We start from the raw sequence: 14,921 nt of genomic DNA, 5'->3' as shown, positions 1-14,921 counted from the left end.
AATAGAAGTAATGTTGAGATGTCACTGGCAGGAACTTCCACCATCATAACTGTCCCGCTGTGGTATTGAACGAGAGCAAAGAGTGAGAGGTCACTGGTACGAACTAGAAAGAGAAATGTTAAGATGGGGTTGACCAATAGGGTGGGCCCACATCCCAGATAATTGGAACAAGTGGAAAAAATTCCCCCTTCACTGGACTTTAATGGCCCAACGTGTTAATAGTGCAAATAACAGTATAGTAGAGCGAAGAAAAAAATCTGAATGATATATATAAAAAGTATATACATTTTATTTAACAACAGATAAAAAGATTATACAACAATGGTGGCTGGTGAACATGTAGGTCAACATGTAAAGTGAAAAATTCCGCGCCTAACTAATAAATTAATTAATAAACAATATAAGCTGCTCCTCACAAACAATAAAAATTGTACATATGTGAAAATAGAAAATAGAGGGCGCTACGCCCATACAAATACTATGTATAGTGCCGTGAACCAATCCAATATGATTGGCAATTAATTAACACTCCCTGGTAAATAATTCAATAAAAAATGAGAAAAACAATAAAATAAAGTCCCATATATTGCAGACAGCGCTGCACATTCAGAAAAAAACACAGCGTGAAAATTCCAATGTGATCAATGTGAATATATAAATCCCACAAAAATAGGGGAAATTGTTGCAGTCCACTATGTTCGTTATGATTTTCTTTAAGAGGAGAGAAAGTGCCACCACCGCTCTATATAACTTCAATTCCACCCAAGGTGCTTGATATTAAATTGCTCTTACCAGAGCTAGTTGACCAGTTTAATGAAAAAGTGGTCAAACTAGCTTTTGCAGGATTGTGCCTGCGCACATGAGGATATGGACAACCAATAGACAGATCCAGGAGCTCCACATGGGATACGTTATGCAAGAGAAGAAAGCCAGGAAAGCCAATAGCGTAATAACGTTTATTAAAAGTATTAAAAAACACATAAAAACAGCCAAATGGCCTCTTACTTCCAAGGGTGCCCACCCGGCACTGAGGCTGCGGACTTGTCACCGCCAATCTGCGGTTTCAAATGTGGGATTCGGAAAGGGGGAGGAAGCCGCCGCTGTCTCACCGCCGATTGATCCTTGCCGACACTCCACAGCGCAGGGGGGACGTCACGTGACCAGGTCTGCCTCCGACGTACGTTTCGTTATGCTAACGTCATCAGGGGGGCGTGTAGGTCAACATAACATAAAACCATAAAAAAGGTATAATACTCATGGGTCCAAGACTACCAAGAAGTAACCACCATGGCTATTGTCAATGGACAACACCCAGCGCGTTTCAGAGTCCCTTCTTACTTCAGGGCTGTGTACATTGACAGAGCATATTACTCCTATAATGGAATAAAAATATAATAATAAATATATACACTGTATACAGGGCTCGACAAATCCCGGTCGCCAGGGCGACCAGAAATAGCATCCTGGCGACTTGGCTTGGAAGGTGGGCAAAAAAAATAAAAATTTTTTTTAGAGCTGGCGCCATCTGGTGGTGAGCCGTTGGTATTACAAGTTAAGCATTACAAGTTAAACAGCAATTCTAATGTAATTTTTCACTATTTTTCACTATTTTCACTGCCATCTTCTTCCCTCTAATTAGAACCCCCAAACATTATATATATTTTTTATCCTAACACCCTAGAGTATAAAATGGCGATCATTGCAATACTTTCTGTCACGCCGTATTTGCTCAGCGGTCTTACAAGCGCACTTTTTTTGGGAAAAAAATTACTCTTTTTTTTTTTATATAAAAAAAATAAGACAAACAGTAAAGTTATCCCCATTTTTTTTTAATAGTATGAAAGATAATGTTACGCCGAGTAAATTCATACCCAACATGTCACGCTTCAAAATTGCGTCCGCTCGTGGAATGCCGACAAACTTTTACCCTTTAAAATCTTCATAGGCGACGTTTAAAAAAATCTACAGGTTGCATGTTTTAAGTTACAGAGGAGGTCTAGTGCTAGAATTATTGCTCTCGCTCTACCAATCGCGGCGATACCTCACATGTGTGGTTTGAACACCGTTTGCATATGCGGGCGCTGCTCACGTATGTGTTCGCTTCTGCGCGCAAGCTTGTCGGGACGGGGGGCGCGTTTTCTGGCTCCTAACTTTTTTAGCTGGCTCCTAGATTCCAAGCAAATTTGTCAAACCCTGCTGTATATATATTATACACATATACACACACACACACACACACACACACACACACATATCACAGCAGACACTAAAGATGCGTCCATTCATTTCTCATAACATGTACAGGAATGGACTTACATGTTGACAGAGGTTTGTAGAGAACAAATGCAACAGCCATAGAGTAGTTAAAAATGGTCAGCAATGTCCATCCAAGGATCCATGCAAGTCCAATCCTGTACAAATTATAAGAGAAATGAATGGACGCATCTTTAGTGTTTGCTGTGATGTATTTTTTTTTATTTTTTTATTACTATTATTTTTTTATTTCATTATATTATAGGAGTAATATGCTCTATTAATGTACACACCCCTGAAGTAAGAAGGGACTCTGAAACGCGTTGGCTGTCGTCCATGGACATTCGCCATGGTGGTTAAATCATGGTAGTCCTGGACCCACGAGTATTATACCTTTATGGTTTGGTTATGTTATGTTGACCTACATGGTCACCATCCACCATTGTTGTGAATATATCCATCTTTTTATCCATTAACAAAAAAAATGATATACTTTTTATATATCATTCAGATTTTTTTTCTTTGCTCTTCTGTGTTGTTATTGCACTATTAACAAGTTAGGCCATTAAAGTCCCATGAAAGGGGATTTTTTGCCACTGGTACGAACTACCACCCTTAAAAAGATCGGTTTCTGGAAGTAGATAGGGAGGGAGTCTTTACTGTAAATGGCCATTTATGTTTCTGTCTTACAGTATTGCATTGTAATGTGAGTTACCATTACGAATAACACCACATTGGTAAAGTATTTTGGCAAAACACACATGCCGTTTACTGCCATATGCCGTGTTAACAAAAGGGTCTGGAATCCTTTTTTGGCAGATGTCGAGTGTTGACAATCCTACAGCAGGCATGTCCAAAGTCCGGCTCGCGGGCCAACCTGGTAATTTGTGTATATATTTTTATATATATATATATATATATATATATATATATATATATATATATATATATATATATATATATATATATATATATATATATATATATATATATATATATATATATATATATATATAAAAAAAATAAAATTATTTATATATATATAAATAAATATATTTTTTATATATATATATTTTTTATATATATATATATATATATATATATATATATATATAAATAAATATATTTTTTATATATATATATAATTTTTTTTATTTTTATATATATATATATATATATATATATATATATATATATATATATATATATATATATATATAATTTTTTTTATTTTTATATATATATATATATATATATATATATATATATATATATATACACACACACACACACACACACACACACACACACACACACACACACACACACACACACACACACACACACACACACACACACACACACACACACACACACACACACACAATTATTTTTTTTTGTCCCCTGAGGAAACCACATTAGCGAAACATGTAGGGACAGGACACTCTACTGTGACCACCATTTTTTTAATTTTGGCAAACCACCATTTCTATGCTTGGATAACCAATTTTATTGAACCCTTTTGTATATGTTTGTACCGATAAAATAAATATATATATATAGTTCATATGTACTATTTGTCTTTAGCACTGTTACAATCCCATCCGATGGCACGGGAGAGCCTGGGGAAGCACCGGATGGCGGCGGGAGGGGGGGACGGGGGGGACGTCCCCTCCCACCGCCTATAAGAACGATCAAGCGGCGGAACTGACGCTTTGATCGTTCTTATCGTGCACAGAATCAGCGGCTGAAGACGGTGATATCTGAATGATGCCTGTAGCTGCACCCATCATTCAGATATCACCGCAGGAAGTCGATTGTAAAGTGGTTAAAGTGTGTGCAGATTATTGCATTAGGGTGTGCACCCCAAAGCTCAAACACACCATGACTTTCTCTTCAGCCTCAGCTGCACTGGACAGTGAATGAATGGGGAGTGCGCTGTGCTGAGATGCTTCCTGTTCATTCACAAACTGAAGCATGCTAAACACAGTTTAGTATGCTTCAGTTATGAATGAACACAGTGAGCGATCGGTACCGATCGGCCAGACAGCAGATTTGCTCGACCAGACAGCAGAATCTGCACTGCATGGGGTGATTAAGGCGTGTCCAGGCACATCTGGCACCTCCTGTGCGCATGCCTATAATTGCCACCTCTAAAAAAATCAATGCAGAATCCTCTGCAAGTGTGTTCATTTAGAAAAGGAAGGGGCAGGTAAATTACATATTTACTAGCCTCTTCCCCTGATCCCCATTCTGAAACATCCCCCACAGCAGCTGGGGGGAGAGAAGAGGAGGAAAGCCGGAAGTACTGCTGTAGGGAAAAGGTGCAACACAGGGGGAATCCACAGGTAGTGATTAAGGTGTGCCCGGGCACACCTGGCACAATATGCAGTGCTTGATTAGCTTTCCCTGATGGACTTTCAGCCTCGATAAATGATCTCCAGACAGACTTTTTTCTTTTTGTTTTGGATGATGTGCCGATTGGACCCCCTGTCAGTTTTTAATTGGTGGTTGTGTCCTCGCTGGGGAGACTCACCTTCTCTATAGATCCTGGTGTGACCGAGACAGAAATTGATGAAAATTCTAAATGTTGCAGTTGGCACCAGAACAGGAAACGAGAGAAGATCCTCCAATGGGAACACCTGTTCTGGTGACAACTGTTAGGGGATTTTGTTTGCTTCCTGTTCATTGTCCAGTACAGGAAATGAATGGAAATCTCTGTAAAGGGGAAACGTACAAGAAAAGAAAAACAAAAAAGGGGTCCAACCCCAGAACAGGAAATGGGAGAAGACCCTCCAATGGGGACGCCTGTTCTGGGGTTAGACCGCTTTTGTTTTTCTTTTCTTGCACGTTTTTCCCTTACAGAGATTTCCATTCATTTCCTGTACCGGACAGTGAACAGGAAGCAAAAGAAATCCCCTACCAGTTGTCACCAGAACAGGAAATGAGAGAAGGTCCTCCAATGGGGACACCTGATTTTGGGGTTAGACCCCTTTTGTTTTTCTTTTCTTGTCCGTTTCCCCCTTTACAGAGATTTCCATTCATTTCCTGTACTGGACAGTGAACAGGAAGCAAAAGAAATCCCCTACCAGTTGTCACCAGAACAGGAAATGAGACAAGACCCTCCAATGGGGACACCTGTTCCGGGGTTAGACCCCTTTTGTTTTTCTTTTCTTGTACGTTTCCCCCTTTATAGAGATTTCCATTCATTTCCTGTACTGAACAGGAAGCAAAAGAAATCCCCTACCAGTTTTCCCATTTCCTGTTCTGGTGACAAGATCCTCCAATGGGAACACCTGTTCTGGTGACAACTGTTAGGGGATTTTGTTTGCTTCCTGTTCACTGTCCAGTACAGGAAATGAATGGAAATATCTGTAAAGGGGAAACGTACAAGAAAAACAAAAACAAAAAAGGGGTCTAACCCCAGAACAGGAAATGAGAGAAGACCCTCCAATGGGGACACCTGTTCCGGGGTTAGACCCCTTTTGTTTTTCTTTTCTTGTACGTTTCCCCCTTTACAGAGATTTCCATTCATTTCCTGTACTGGACAGTGAACAGGAAGCAAAAGAAATCCCCTACCAGTTGTCACCAGAACAGGAAATGAGACAAGACCCTCCAATTGGGACACCTGTTCTGGGGTTAGACCCCTTTTGTTTTTATTTTCTTGTACGTTTCCCCCTTTACAGAGATTTCCATTTATTTCCTGTGCTGGACAGTGAACAGGAAGCAAAAGAAATCCCCTACCAGTTCTCCCATTTCCTGTTCTGGTGACAAGATCCTCCAATGGGGACACCTGTTCTGGGGTTAGACCCCTTTTGTTTTTCTTTTCTTGTACGTTTCCCCCTTTACAGAGATTTCCATTCAATTCCTGTACTGGACAGTGAACAGGAAGCAAAAGAAATCCCCTACCAGTTGTCACCAGAACAGACAGGAAATGAGACAAGATCCTCCAATGGGGACACCTGTTCTGGGGTTAGACCCCTTTTGTTTTTCTTTTCTAGTACGTTTCCCCCTTTACAGAGATTTCCATTAATTTCCTGTACTGGACAGTGAACAGGAAGCAAAAGAAATCCCCTACCAGTTGTCACCAGAACGGGAAATGAGAGAAGACCCTCCAATGGGGATGCCTGTTCTGGGGTTAGACCCCTTTTAGTTTTTCTTTTCTTGTACGTTTCCCCCTTTACAGAGATTTCCATTCATTTCCTGTACTGGACAGTGAACAGGAAGCAAAAGAAATCCCCTACCAGTTGTCACCAGAACAGGAAATGAGAGAAGATCCTCCAATGGGGACACCTGCTCTGTTGACAACTGTTTGGGGATTTCTTTTGCTTCCTGTTCACTGTTCAGTACAGGAAACAAAAGAAAATCTCTGTAAAGGGAAACGGCCAAGAAATAAAAAACAAAAAGGGGTCTAACCCTTCTCCTTCCAAAAGTTTAAAAAACAAGGCCCAGATTCTTAAAGGACTTACGACGGCACAGCGCCATGTACGCCGTCGTAAGTCCTAATCCGACCCGTCGTATCTATGCGTCGGATTCTTAGAATCAGTTACGCATAGATATCCATTCGATCCGACAGGCGTAAGTCTCTTACGCCGTCGGACCTTAACTGCATTTTTTTTTTTGACCGCTAGGTGGCGCTTCCGTCGAATTCCGCGTCGAGTATGCAAATGAGCTAGATACGCGAATTCCCGAACGTACGCGCGGCCGACGCAGTAAAGTCACGACGTTTACGTTAGGCTTTTCCCGGAGTATAGTTGCCCCTGCTATACGAGGCGCAGCCAATGTTAAGTATGGCCGTCGTTCCCGCGTCGAAATTTGAAAAAGTTACGTCGTTTGCGTAAGTCGTCCGTGAATGGGGCTGGACGTCATTTACGTTCACGTCGAAACCAATGACGTCCTTGCGGCGTACTTTGGAGCAATGCACACTGGGAAATTCCACGGATGGCGCATGCGCCGTTCCGCAAAAACGTCAAGTCACAGTAGTTTAACATAAAACACGCGCCCCCCCCCTTTCACATTTGAATTAGGCGGGCTTACACCGGCCGATTGACGCTACGCCGCCGCAACTTACTGAGCAAGTGCTTTGAGAACACAGCACTCGCCCGTGTAAGTTGCGGAGGCGTAACGTAAATCAGATACGTTACGCCCGCACAATTTTACGCGGCTGTACGTGAATCCGCCCCCGAAAGTTTTGGCTAGAGATCTACTTTTCACACGTGATTTCTTATTCTGGAGAAGCCGAAGATCTGTGTCCTGTGACCGGGATTACCGTACACGTCTAATCCTGAACGCTGGTTAACGCTGTGAGTGCCAGGCCCCCCCCCCCCCCATCACACCCCAAGTCATACCTGGTTCCCGAACACCCCAACAGAGCAGGCGGTGGAGACTTCCGATGAGCTGAACCACACGGAGGCGATGTGCGATGGCATTCCCAGGATAAAGACCTGCGCCGTCGCGCACACCAGCTGTCCAAAAAGCGTCACGCCATACAGGTTGGGTTGGGCGCTGGCCGTCTTAATCCAAGCCCCCATACAGTTCAGGCCGGAGCCGATGAGGGCGATGATGCGCAGACCGCGCGTCTCAAGCAGCCAGGTGACTGGGAAGATGAGCGGGATGTACGCCAACATGTAGGACATGGACAGCCAATCGATGGTCAGGCTGCTGACCCCATAGTACTTCATGAAGATGTTACTGATAATACCGTACTGGAGCCACTGGAAGGCGTTACACAGGGAGTACGAGCTGAACAGGAGGACCATCAACCAGCGGCGGGCGTACAGCTTGGTCCCCTGACCCCCCGCCGCCGCCATAGGAGACGTCTCGCCATTTCTTAGCCTTTCCTGTGAACAGGAATCCTTTCCTGGGATATCCGGGTTATAATTGGGGTGCAGCAGCTCGCCCCCCGATGTCTCCTCCTTCGCCATGGCGACACCAGAATCTCACGCCGCCTGCGGGGAATAAAGAAGCGTCAGCTCTTCTGGCCAGACGACGGGAAATAAATCGCAGCAATCGCAAGCCACTCACCTGGTCGGTCGTCTCATCGGCTGCCGCAGACGATATAAGAGATGACCGTCCAATCCTGAGACATGTCAACCGCGGTCCATGCAACAGCAAATCAAACTGACTGTCGCCCCCCCAAAACTGGCTACACCCCCCCACTGATTGTCTCTTCCCCCAAAACTCACTATCTCCCTCTCCTCCGCACCCGACTGTCTCTTCCTGCACTGAAGGTCTCTTTCTGCCCTGTCCCCCCCCCCAATCCCATTAACTATCCACCTCCCCAAACTAACTGTCCCGTCCTCCCGCACAGCAGCTGTCTCTTCTGATCACCGACTGTCCCTCCTCCACACTGTCTCTCTCCTTTCACTGACAGTCTCTATCACCCCCCACTGACGTCCTCTCTCTCATACCTCCCCCAACCTCAGGTTTACAGGGTCATGTGTCTGTCGCTTTCAGTTCCTCTGTCTCAGAAATTCCACTTTGTGCCACATGTTGCACTTTTCCCTCTTCTTGTGTCTCCACCCCAAACAGGACGCCTGTCCCTCTCTATGCAAATAGGTCGTCCCCGCGTGTCCTCGCCCGCTCTCCAGAGCCCTCTCACTGTCTATGGGTCTGTCTCTGGAAGTCTCTCTTTATGGATGTCTCTGGATCCGTCTCTCTCCGACTGACTTGTTCTGTCTCTAACTCTCTCTGGATGTCTCTCTCTCACACTCTCTGGATGTCTCTCTCTCTCACACTCTCTGGATGTCTCTCTCTCTCACACTCTCTGGATGTCTTTTTTTCTGGATGTCTCTCTCTCACACTCTCTGGATGTCTCTTTTTCTGGATGTCTCTCTCTCACACTCTCTGGATGTCTCTTTTTCTGGATGTCTCTCTCTCACACTCTCTGGATGTCTCTTTTTCTGGATGTCTCTCTCTCACACTCTCTGAATGGATGTCTCTCTCTGGATGTCTCTGTCTCTCGCTCTCTCTGGATGTCTCTCTCTGGATATCTCGCTCTCTCTCTGGATGTCTCTCGCTCTCTCTCTCTCTCTGGATGTCTCAGTCTCTCTCTGGATGTCTCAGTCTATCTCTCTCTCTCTGGATGTCTCAGTCTCTCTCTGGATGTCTCATGCTCTCTCTCTCTCTCTCTCTGGGTGTCTCAGTCTCTCTCTCTGGATGTCTCTCTCTCTCTCTGGGTGTCTCAGTCTCTCTCTCTGGATGTCTCTCTCACACTCTTTGGATGTCTCTCTCTCTCTTTCTGGATGTCTAGGTCTCTTGCTCTGAATGTCTCTCTCTCACACTCTGAATATCTTTCTCTCTCTCTCTGGATGTCTCACGCTCTCTCTCTGGATGTCTCACGCTCTCTCTTTGGATGTCTCACGCTCTCTCTCTGGATGTCTCACGCACTCTCTCTGGATGTCTCACGCTCTCTCTCTGGATGTCTCACGCACTCTCTCTGGATGTCTCACGCACTCTCTCTGGATGTCTCACGCACTCTCTCTGGATGTCTCACGCACTCTCTCTGGATGTCTCACGCACTCTCTCTGGGTGTCTCAGTCTCTCTCTCTGGATGTCTCTCTCACACTCTTTGGATGTCTCACGCTCTCTCTCTTTCTGGATGTCTAGGTCTCTTGCTCTGAATGTCTCTCTCTCACACTCTGAATATCTTTCTCTCTCTGGATGTCTCACGCTCTCTCACTGGATTTCTCACGCTCTCTCTCTGGATGTCTCTCACTCTCTCTGGATGTCTCAGTCTATCTCTCTCTCTCTGGATGTCTCAGTCTATATCTCTCTCTGGATGTCTCTCTCCCACTCTCTGAATATCTTTCTCTCCCTCTCTGGAGGTCTCTCTCTCTCTGAATGTGTTTCTCTGGATGTCTCTGTCTCTCTTTAGGTCTCCCTTTCACTCTCTCTGGAGGTCTCTCTCTCTCTCTCTCACACACTCACTGTCTCTGACTGTCCATCTCTCTGGATGTTGCGCTCTCTTTGTTTGTCCCCTCTGTGTTTCTTAGAAAGTTTTAAAAACTTGGCAACTGCTCAGCCCCACCCACCCCAAAGAAACCTCCACCCCTTTCCATATCGGCCAATAACATCAGAGGAGACACACAACCATCCAGATAATATTTTTAAATGTCGTTGCTTCATAAAGGGAGGTGGTGCTGTTGTTGTTTATTATGATGATGATTATTATTATTATCATTATTATGGTGGTTGTTGTTACTGCTATTATATATTAAATATATATTATATATATATATTTTTTTCAATTAACATTGTTGTTGTTGTTGTTGTTTTCTGTGATCCTTGTCTGCCCATCACACTGGCATTTCAGCTATGGCATCTCAGAGGGGCCAATTTCGTTTTTACTAGACTGTGCAAGAGCAGTTCCTCCGGAGCTTACTAAATAATAGGAAGATTTTCACCATCCAATCAAATGCAAGAAAACATTTTTTTTTTTTTACTAAGCTCTGGCGCAACTGCACTTGCAAAGTAAATATTTTGAAAACTATTTAAACCAATGAAACAAATTTAACGAAACATAACTTATGTAGATAGCGAATTCAAACAAAACCCATGTTTTCGTTCTGCACGTGTCTAGTCGCGATTGTGTTGCACCACAATTAACCCTTTCATGACTAAGCCTATTTCTGACATTTGGGGCCAGATTCACAAAAGAGATACGACGGCGTATCTCCTGATACGCCGTCTTATCTCTGTGATCCGCCCGTCCTAACTATGCGCCTGATTCATAGAATCAGTTACGCATAAATAGCCCTAAAATCCGACAGGTGTAATTGACTTACACCATCGGATCTTAGGATGCAATACTAGGCCGGCCGCTAGGTGGCGATTCCATTGCGGTCGGCGTAGAATATGCAAATGACTAGTTACGGCGATTCACGAACGTACGCTTTACCCGTCGCTCTAAATTTACGTCGTTTCCGTCGAGATACGCCGCGTAAAACTAAGGCTGCCCTCTAGGTAGCCTAGCCAATGTTAAGTATGGCCGTCGTTCCCGCGTCGAATTTCTAAAATTCACGTCGTTTGCGTAAGTGATCCGTGAATGGTGCTGGACGCCATTTACGTTAACGTTGAAACCAATGACGTCCTTGCGATGTCATTTAGCGCAATGCACGTTGGGAAATTTTAGGGACGGAGCATGCGCAGTACGTTTGGCGCGGGAACGTGCCTAATTTAAATGGTCCCCGCCCCATTTGAATTAGGCGGGGTTGCGCCGGGCGGATTTACGCTACGCCGCCGCAAGTTTACAGGTAAGTGCTTTGTGAATCAAGCACTTACGCTGTAAACTTGCGGCGGAGTAATGTAAATGGGATACGTTACGCCGCCGCAACGTAACGCAATTCTATGTGAATCTGGCCCTTGGTGTTTACAAGTTAAAATCCTTTTTTTTTTAATAGAAAATTACTTAGAACCCCCAAACATTTTATTTCTTTTTTTAGCAGAGAATCTAGAGAATAAAATGGCGATTGATGCAATATTTTATGTCACACGGTATTTGTGCAGCGTGTTTTAAACGCAACTTTTTGGGAAAAGGACACCTTTATGAATAAAAAAAAAACGAAACGGTAAAGTTAGCCCAATTGTTTTATATATGTGATGATGTTACGTTGAGTAAATAGATACAAAACATGTCACGCTTTATAATTGCACGCACTCGTGAAATGGCGACAAACGACGGTACCTAAAAATCTCCATAGGCGAAGCTTTAATTTTTTTTTACGGTTACCATGTTAGAGTTACAGAGGAGGTCTAGTGCTAGAATTATTGCTCTCACTCTGACGATCGCGAACACCGTTTACATATGCGAGGGTGACTTCCGTATGCGTTTTCTTTGCTGCGCCGTCCGGAAATTTTCCCAGCGTGCATTGCTCCAAATGACGTCGCAAGGACGTCATTGGTTTCGACATTTACTTTAATTATGTCCATCCGTATTCGCGATCGACTTACGCAAACGACGTAAGAAAATTCAAATTTCGTCTTGGGAACGACGGCCATACTTAACATTGGCTGCGCCTCCTAGAAGCAGGGGTAACTATACGCCGGGAAAACCCTTACGTAAACGGCGTAAAGTGACTGCGTCGGGCCCGCGTACGTTCGTGAATTGGCGTATCTCGCTGATTTACATATTCTCGGCGTAAATCAGCGAGAACGCCCCCAGCGGCCATTTTAAAATTGCAGTTTAGATCCGACGGTGTAACACAGTTACACCTGTCGGATCTTAGGCATATCTATGCGTAACTGATTCTATGAATCAGGCGCATAGATACGACCGATGCAACTCTGAGATACGACGGTGTATCAGGAGATACACCGTCGTATCTCTATGTGAATCTGGCCCATAATGTTTGAAGGTTCCAAGTAATTTTCTAGCAAAAAACACCAAATGTCAGAAATAGGCTTAGGCCCCATACACACCATAGAATCTATCCGCAGATAAATCCCATCGAATGGGTTTCAGCGGATAGATCCTATGGTGTGTACACTCCGGCGGATATTTATCCGCGGATATATCTCCCCTGGGATGGATTTCAGCAGATGAATATTTGCTGACATGCTCAACAAATCCATCTGCTGAAGTCCATCCCAACGGATGGATCCGCTCGTCTGTACAGACTCACCGGATCCATCCGTCCAAAGGGATTCCCCGCACGCGTCGTAATGATTTGACGCATGCGTGGAATTCCTTATATGACAGCGTCGCGCCCGTCGCCGCGTCATAATCGCGGCGACGGCGCGACACGTCATCGCCAGAGGATTTCGGCGCGGATTTCAATGCGATGGTGTGTACACACCATCGCATAGAAATCTGCTGAAATCCTCGAGAGGATTTATCCGTGGAAACGGTCCGCTGGACCGTATCCGCGGATAAATCCTCTCGTGTGTATGGGGCCTCAGTCATGAAAGGAGTAAGAATTTCTCTTTTCTCCCTTTTGGTTTGGTAAATATCCTATGGATCGTGTTTTATTATCTGTGTTCGATAGGTGCAAAAAATATCTGTTGATCCTGCCAGAAATTGTGAGCCGATAACTTCCTGCGCTGCACTCTTAACAATTACAGTTCTATCTGAGGACTATAGAACACCTCCCCGCTGTTAGGCTACATTCACACCTGGGCATTTTGGAAGAATGGCAGCCGTTCTGCTTGCAATCTCAAAATGCACTACAATCGTAAAACGCAGGTTTATTGCACGGCAAATCGCGTGAAGCTTGTTGCCGAAAAAAAGCTCCCACCTTGTGATTGGCACAGGATAAATCACAATTGCAGCAAAAACAGCGCTGCGTTTTACATGCCATTGAAAATAATGGCACCTAATCCTGCGTGTAGTGCGTTTTTAGATTGCAGGCACAAAAATGCCTAGGTGTGTATGGAGTCTTATGGAGATGAGGAGAGGGGGGCGTCCTGTAGCCCTCTCCTAGGGTGACAACGCTGCTCCTCCTTAGGCCCCCTACACACGAGAGGATCTATCCGCTGGAATTTATCCGCGGACCGGTTTCAGCGGATAGATCCCCTGGTGTGTACGATCCAGCGGATATTTTTCCGCGGATATTTTTCCCCGCGATGGATTTCCAGCGGATCAAAATTTCTTAACATGCTAAGAAATCGATCCGCTGGAATCCAGTCCAGCGGATTGATCCGATGGTCTGTACAGACTCACCGGATCAATCCGTCCGAATCCATCCCTCTCATGCGTCGTAATGATTCGACGCATGCGTGGAAGTCCTTATATTACAGCGTCGCGCACATCACCGCGTCATCATCGCGGCGACGGCGCGACACGTCACCGCAGAGGGAATTCCGCGGAGATTTTGATCGCATGGTTAGTACAACCATGAGATCAAAATCCGCCAGAGGATTTATCCGCGGAAACGGACCTCCGGACCGTTTCCGCGGATCGATCCTCTCGTGTGTACTAGGCCTTAGATGCATTACAGAAAGTGAGCGTTGTCATCCCAGGACAGGAAGTGGGTTACTGGCAGGATCACCAGTTAAAGAGGAGGTTCACCCTAAAAAACAACTTTGTACCATGCCATCCAGCATACTAGCGTCAGCTACAGTATGCCTTTATTTATTTTTTTGGCGCTGTACTTACAGTTTAATCCTTTAGTTTAGTTTCAGACTCCCGCTGGGAAAGGCGTTCCTATGAAGAGGGGAACATGATTGACGGCCGGCTATGACGCGTCACGCGTTCTGAAAATAGCCGGAGTAAGACTCGGCTCTTCACGGCGCTATACGGCGCCTGCGCACAGACTAGGAGCTGACTGCGCAGGCGCCGTATAGATCCGAGTCCTATCTCGGCCATTTTCGGAAAGCGTGACGCGCCATAGCCGGCCGTCAATCATGTTCCCCTCTTCATAGGAACGCCTACTCCCCGCGGGAGTCTGAAACTAAACTAAAGGATTAGTACAGCGCCAAAAAAATAAATAAAGGCTGACGCTAGTATGATGGATGGCATGGTAGACCAAGAATTTTTTTTTAGGGTGAACCCCCGCTTTAAGAATAAAAGGAAAAAAAGAAAACAAATGCAGCCACCGTGTCTAATGACTGGTAAGAGGGATGTGGCTCATTTCTCTTTTTGGGTTTAAGGTGAAGGACAGCCTGAGCACAGTAAGCCCCCAGCTATGTGGTTATCAACTGGACACAGACAACAACAACCTCGAGTCCTT

The 14,921-nt window shown here is 44.7% G+C and overlaps 1 protein-coding gene across 3 annotated transcripts in view; it reads right to left on the bottom strand.

Annotated features, from left to right (window-relative positions):
• Positions 1 to 8,458, bottom strand: part of FLVCR2 (FLVCR heme transporter 2) — a 32,715-nt gene extending 24,257 nt beyond the window's left edge. Inside the window, exons 1-2 of one of the 3 annotated variants that reach the window (XR_005744753.1) lie at positions 8,278 to 8,458; positions 7,602 to 8,201 (exon numbers count right to left, since the gene is read on the bottom strand). Coding sequence is in view for 2 of the 3 variants with exons in the window: in XM_040332859.1 (XP_040188793.1) it covers positions 7,602 to 8,177 (576 nt within the window). In the remaining variant the exon portion in view is untranslated. The remainder of the gene's footprint in view (positions 1 to 7,601; positions 8,202 to 8,277) is intronic. The other 2 variants (XM_040332859.1, XM_040332861.1) reach the window with 2 other exon arrangements.
• Between the last annotated feature and the right edge of the window lie 6,463 nt (positions 8,459 to 14,921).

This window comes from Rana temporaria, chromosome 13 (assembly GCF_905171775.1).
Source record: "Rana temporaria chromosome 13, aRanTem1.1, whole genome shotgun sequence".
NCBI classification, from domain to species: domain Eukaryota; kingdom Metazoa; phylum Chordata; class Amphibia; order Anura; family Ranidae; genus Rana; species Rana temporaria.
The sequence above is the reverse complement of the archived record's forward strand: the minus strand, read 5'-3'. Positions and strand labels throughout refer to the sequence as shown.